The following is a 7,321-nucleotide window of genomic DNA, read 5'->3' as shown; positions in this document are numbered from 1 at the left end:
AATTATTATTTACAGTACCGATTCGTACCCTAGAACGTATAAATAGTTACTATTTTAATAAACCATTCTCTTGCGTATTGTCTGATACGCTACAGCGTATGAAATAGTACTAAATTAAAAAACATTTCTACAGCGTATTTTTCAGTACACTAGAGTCTATCAAATAGTACTATTTTAATAAACATTTCTGTACCGTATTTTCCAGTATTCTAGAGCGTATCAATCGATACTAAAAAAATGTATGGGTTCTGTATAGTAATAATTATTGTGTTATATAGTATTACATAGTGTTATATATTAATTATATAGTTGTAGCGTACTTACGGTTCCAATACTCTCCAGAGTATCAATTGATACTAAATAAAAAAATTATTTTTAACAGTGTAGCGGTATATCTCTGAAATATGCCAATTTTTCTCGCTTATTTTCAAAGATAGACTGCTTAAAATTTTTTGTTGAGATTCGTATGTCTACTTAATCCTTCCAATAATACTTTATCCTTCCAATTGCTTTTACTTTTTTAAGGCCATCGCAACTTATTGATGTTTTTCACTTAATGCTGGTATCTACGAACATTACAGTCCTTGTTTTTAACAAGAAAGTTAGACCTGTGTTAGAAATGTGTACGTAATTAAAATAATTTACTTCAGTATTGATAGTGATTTTGTCAATTTTAAAAACACGTAGAATGTTAATCATTTTAAAGTACATTTTTTCACTTTCTATTAAGCATAGGTGCTGTACAGTTTTGTAACTCAATTTTTACACAATTATAACCAAAAAAAAAAGCCACTTTGTCTGCCTGCATGTTTATTTGACAAAAAAAATCTAGGCTAATACATAAGAATCTTAATTTTAAACCAGGTAGTTTTAAAAATATTAAGAATTGAAAATCATTCTATATGTAACTAATATTTAACAATATTCTTGTAATTTATGCTCACATACTCTTTTTCTTCAACGCTAACTTTATAGAACACAAATTGCACATTTAAATGGCGTTTTAGAGTTTAATATTTTGATTACCTTTACAGTTATACTATATTTGTCAATTTTTCACACAAAGCCCTGTCCTTTTTTTTAGATAATTAAAATAACCCTGTGGGGCTACCTAATATAACCTAACCTATCCAGAATAAAAAAAAAAATTTAACCCCCCCCCCCGCTATAGAAGATGATTAAAGTCTCTCCACAGATAATGACGTCATACTTTCAAGTAACCAATGAGAGGCCAGCATAAATTTTACCATTGGTCAATTACAGTGTATACTGGCCTCTCATTGGCTATTCTTTCATATGACGTCATAATCTGTAGAGGGACTTTAATCATCTTCAAGGCTGTAGGGTTATCAGTGCTCAACAAGATACTTTGAGTGAAATATCTTTAATTTGGGTACCGAAATTCGTTAAAAAACAATACCTTTTGTTTCCTGGGCACAATGACCAAATTTTCGGATTCCAGTAGAGTATCCAGAACAGTCAGCTTGAACCTGCGTCCTCCAATCTCACACATGTGACGCACTATATCCACACTCTGAAACATGAGGAAAAATTATTAATACTTGAAACATATATCTACATTGAATGGGATTTCTAATGATAATTGTATGAACAGCATTCATAACATATCTAAAAAACTGTATATAGTATTTTCTTAAGAGGAACATTTCTAGATGAACTTTCAGATTCTACAATTTTTACCTTTATGGCGTCTTTTATAGGAATTAAATAAGGGATTTAATTCTGGGATCTAAAGGAATAAGATAATGGCCGAAAAATTGATGCGCTGCACATGTCCAATGTCCAAAGTTACCCCTTCTTTATATTACAATTAGTGGTTGAAACGTTTAAACACTTAACTTACTGAATCAACCAGTCAAAATTCATTAAAACTTCCTAAAGTTATAAAGCCAACAAATAAGAAATAATAAAAAATTTTGGAAGTTTAATAAAAAGCCCCATATTTCCTTCTTCTCTGGATTCAAAAACGTAAATCATTGACTTCTTAACGTTTAAATTTGAAAAGTGAAATGAAGTTACCTAACCTAGGGTAATGAAATGCACTATGTCCCACTCCCAATTTAGGTTCTGACACTAAAGTCAAAGCACCTTCATACGCATTGTGTCGCATAAGTTTCTGAATGATTTCTGGCTATTTTTTTAAATCTAGGTCTAGGAATTGTTTTTGGACATTTTTCCACGCTCTGACTTCCATGACAGAGCCCCTAGACTTTAAGGGGTGTAGTCTATATTCTTCTATAGTGTAATAAAAAGTACATTTCTCTCTCAGAGAATATATGTATAAAGAAAAAAAATGTGACCTAAAATTCTCATATAAGACCTCATATATATCTAACCCTATTTTTAATGGAATTTTCTGCAAGAAATTATTGTTAAGTATTAGTGGAAATATTTAAAAATAGGTGAAGGGTATGTGTTTAGATTTTTATATAATTGTACAATTAAAATTGTTTAAAGCGAAGCTTCTATATATTTAGAGTTGGTCCCCGGGAATCCCTTACTGTATAAGCGTTAGCACAAAGTATATATGTCCATTTTAAGAAAATATCCCATATTCTAAGTTTTGTAAATGGTGAAACCTAAGACAATCAGAAAAAAATGTTATAAAACTGAATTTATATTATTACGTCTAAAAATTTAATGGTGTCCCTATATAAAATTAAAATGCATCCTGCAATTTAAAAAAATTAATTTTCAAAGTAATATTCAGGTTCTTCGTTATTCCTAGCGCTGTTGTCCTATCAATATTTGTTAGTCCGACTGTGATTCATCTTAAGGATATTTTCATCCTTGTTCTCATTGCAATTTTCAGTGAACGTTAGGTATTTAGCGACTTAGTTGAAAATAGTACAAGAACAATCTTTTTAATTTTGAGTGGTATAATAAGTACTTTGCTTTAAGACCAGAAGGTAATCGTAATGTCATTAGAATTGCATATCATGTCAGTTATGACTAAAGTAGTATTAAGGGCCATAATGTCGACGTTTATCAATTTTATGTGTCATAAATGAGAAGTACTTATATAAAAGTAACAGCATGTCCGTCTGAATGTCTTTTTGTTTCGAAGGATCTCGCTAACTGCTTAACCTAAACGATTCTCCTTTACATAGTATCTGTTTTATAAGTCCTGGGAATCTGTATAATTATATATTTGGGGAGTGTACCACCACCCTTCCAAAGAGAAATCGCCCGAAGAAATAATTGATCCCACTTAAAAATTGTGTACTTTTTCTTTTAAAAAAACTCTAATTGATATGGGGGGGGGGGGGAGGTTGACTAAAAAATGAATTCAGGCTATTACGATTGAGGTATGTTACAGTAAATTAGTTTTACAATAGGTTCGCAACAAAGAAAAATCGTAAATAAAACGACATTGAAGAAAAAATGCGTAACACTTTTAATATATGTATATCTATATATAAATAGGTGTGAAAAAGCTCACAGCCAGATATTTAGTATTTTTAATCTTGTGTCCTATAATGGGAATAAGAGCAAGGACCAAGAACTTCATGTGGGAAGGAGGTAAAGGTGTGATTGCCCCCCCCCCCTCCCCTTCCACCCATAACAAAGTTATTGGATATTTATCAGATTTTACTCCTAAAATTTTATTTTAAAGCACTCCTTGAGATTGGAGCTCGACTCTCCAATAAAAATCCTTTGGGCGGTTCAAGCCAGAAATAAGGTATAACCAACAAGCGAAAAAAATCTAAAATAATATTTGGGGGGTAAATGGAAAGGTCGTCAATTTTACGATGTGTTGCTCCCCAACAACAGCTGAAAAACACGTATAAGTTTCGTGATTTTTTTCCGAATAAATTTCGTTATTGGTATAAACTGGGTTCAAGCAATGGTTCAAGGTCTTTGGTTTTTACAAATACAATTTACAAGTAAGGTACTTTTTATGAGAATTAAAAAATGCAAAGTACTTGTATTAGATCTTGACTGATTGGATCAAACCAGCAGTGGCAAAACATTTCAATCAATTATTTTAACCTTCAGAAATTTTAATTTTGTCTATCATCATTGGGGATCTAACGCCCATTTTCTTATCCCTAACAATCTTTGATTAAAAATGCAAAGTGCTTGAAGAAGTTTTAGCATGCAAGTCTTAGTAATAAAAAAACTCTCTTTCAAAAAATATTTGTTTGATATGACTGCATGTCATGTCATAAAGGAAGTTATCATGATATTGGTCGCGACAAAATGATTTCTATCAAAATATGACTCATTTATAATTATCATGATAAAATAATGTATCTTTTTGTATAAAGCAGTAATGTTTTTATTTGTTTAAAACTAAAGATCTCGAAAAATTGTACTTTCATGAAAGCCTTATAAATGTTTTGTAGTGGTTTTAGGCTACACTTCAGATGCTGTGAGTATTGGTGCAAAAAATATGAGGTAACAAAAAAAATTAGCCAATGAGAGGCCGTTATTGACCAATGGTAAAATTTATAGTGGACTCTCATTGGCTAATTTTTTTTGTTACGTCATATTTTTTGCACCAATACTCACAGCATCTACACTTCACTTACCTCCCTACCCTAAGCAACTAGATTAAATAAAAAGTGATAAAACTATGGATAAAAATGCTTGATTAATTTAATTTATTACATACTGAAATATTTATTATTTAAACATTTAAATTCCTGTTTATGAGTGATGCAGTCAATGACTCAGTTTATTGACCTTGTCAAAGCGTTTGATACTATGTTTTGTGTTATAATATAAATTCAAATCTCAACAAGACGATAAATAAATATTAAGAATTATAGAATATTTTTAATAAATCTAAACAAAAAATTTATATTCATAGAGACAAAGGCGTTTTAGTCATTTATACATGGATTAAAATCGATAAGATTATTCTAACATGCCGAAGTAACACAAGGTTAACTATTACGGACAAACTAAAAGTATAAAAGGTGTGCTTTTAAAAATGTAGATTAAGTGAAGATAAATGTGCGTATTTGCCCACCCGTAGACAAAGGTGGGTGTCTCACCTTAGAATTAATTTCCGAGATAAAATCAAGGTTAAAAGTTTTCTCTAAAACAGAGATTAAAATGTTACAAGCAAAGCTTTTCAACTTATGACCTTCTGTACATCTGTACGCTTGTAACCGAAAGCTTCCATAGTAAAAAATGCTTGTTAGAATTGTCCTATCGTTTTTAAACTAACATTTGATTTGATAAGCTTTGTTTTTTAATTATTACTAGGATGTCGCACCAGATTTTCATGAACTCTGATAGAGTGATGCTCGCAGCTGGCTATGACAACGATACCATTCACCCCCCTTACTCCATACCCTCCCCTCCTACTGGATACGCGTACTGATTATTAAATGAGGTCTATATTAACAAGCTAAATTGGCGTAAAAAATTCCCCTGTCAACATATCCACGCATATCCTACATCCATTATTGAGTTACATTTTCCTACATAAGATAATATCAAGGGTATCTTATGTCTGACAATAAACGCTAAGATATTTTAACACGCTGAACATATTTTTTTAAAATTATGAACCTTCACTCTTTATAATTGTTAATTTTTAATCATCTGGGAACTATAAAAAAAGAAGTAAAAAAGGATTTTGTATTGCACATTTAGAGAATAATTAAATGTTTTTGCATTTAGCTATTTACAAATTACATTTAGAAGCATTCAAGAAAGCTTAACATACAAGGATGTATACATTAATTACAGGAGAAAATAAAACTGAGGTGAATTCTTAAAAAAAACGTTTGCCTCACTAAAATTTTAGTGAGGCAAAATTATCCCCTCTAAATTGTTAGTGAGCCTCACTGATTTTAGTGAGGCAATTTTTTAAAAGAATTCACCTCTGCTCTATCCATAATAGATTTAGAAATTTATTATAAAAATCTAGGGAAAATGGAATGTGATTCTGACAAACAATTCTAAAGGAAAATTTCCCCACAGCCCCCTTCCCCTATTCCTCCCCCCCCCCTTCTTACCCACCCCTCTTCAGTTACATGAAAAAAACAAGATATACTCCCACCTTACTTCCAAAGGTTTCGTGATTTTTTGTAGAACTGATTGTTAGAATAGCTAGGCCGGATAAAAATCCAGCAATCAAAGGGTTGGTTGTCTGTCTAATAAATATTCTAAGTTACTTTACATCTAGAAGAAACGTATTTACTAGTGAGGGAATCGAAGCTACATCAAACAAGGTATGAGTGTTAAAAATGTGTTGAGATATTTAAATTTCTCGGAAGTGGCCGCACAAACAAAATACAATGCTCTGCAGGGGTGCGGAGAAAGGACAACGGAAGAAAAACAATTGAATATTCACCCCGAATATAATTTTCTTTTCATTTTGCTTTTGAAAATTATATATACAATTTTGTAATAATCAAAATATAATTTCATATTACTAAATAATTACAAAAAAAAATGCAAAATAATTGAATAGACTAAACATCAATCTAGCTAATTTTATTCTTTTTGTAACCAGAATGGCTATCTATAATACAAAATAGAATGATGTCTGTCTTTTTGTTTGTATGTTTGTTTGCAGCGAAGGATCTCGCTAACCGCTGAACCGATCGGGTTCTCGGATCTCCTTTACAGGGTAGCATCTCATAGGTCCCGGGAAGGTTTATAACTATTTTCTTGGAGGGTGGGACACCCCCAACCCCCCAAAAAATGAAAAATACCCCTCCCAACAAATTTTTTTTTCTTTTAAAACTAAAATTAAAATATTGGAGTAGACTAACCCCCTCCCCAAAAAAAAATTCCTCCCCCCACAAAAAAAAATTTCTTTTAAATCTAAAATACCAGAAAATGGGTTGATCAAGCGAAGCCGCCAGTACTAAATAAAGACCAAAAAAAAACATTTAAATGTCTACATTATTCAAAAAATTTAATCTTAAGCTAAAATATAGACTACATATCCATAATATGAACATTAAGACATATTCTATTCATCTATCTGTACATATTTATACACTATCTATGTATTATTTCACCTTTAATTTTATTCGCCTATCTATGTATCTTACTGAGTATATTTCTATTTATTCCTCTATCTGTCTAGCTATATTATATTATATATTCCCAAAGTAAAAGCAAGGGACAAAATTAAGATGGACACAAAAGTTTGAAAGATCAAAAGGTCAATTCAATTTTTTTTGTTTGAATTTGAGAAACAATTTGTTACAAAGTTTTCTTGTAAACAAGAATGACATCATGATTAAAAGCGAGGAACTTTTGATTTTAACAAGGTAACTATTTATTTAAAATCTGAATCAAAATTTCATGCTATTCTGTGCTTTATATG

The 7,321-nt window shown here is 30.9% G+C and overlaps 1 protein-coding gene across 2 annotated transcripts in view; it reads right to left on the bottom strand.

Annotated features, from left to right (window-relative positions):
* LOC145328530 (uncharacterized) overlaps positions 1–7,321 on the bottom strand; it is a 32,850-nt gene that overhangs the window by 3,399 nt on the left and 22,130 nt on the right. For both annotated transcript variants that reach the window (XM_080172242.1, XM_080172244.1), the window contains one exon: positions 1,421–1,534. In XM_080172242.1, the coding sequence (XP_080028368.1) occupies positions 1,421–1,534 (114 nt within the window). The remainder of the gene's footprint in view (positions 1–1,420; positions 1,535–7,321) is intronic.

This window comes from Acartia tonsa, chromosome 9 (assembly GCF_053477335.1).
Source record: "Acartia tonsa isolate MP-2025a chromosome 9, ASM5347733v1, whole genome shotgun sequence".
NCBI classification, from domain to species: domain Eukaryota; kingdom Metazoa; phylum Arthropoda; class Copepoda; order Calanoida; family Acartiidae; genus Acartia; species Acartia tonsa.
This window is presented reverse-complemented; position numbering and strand designations above follow the sequence as displayed.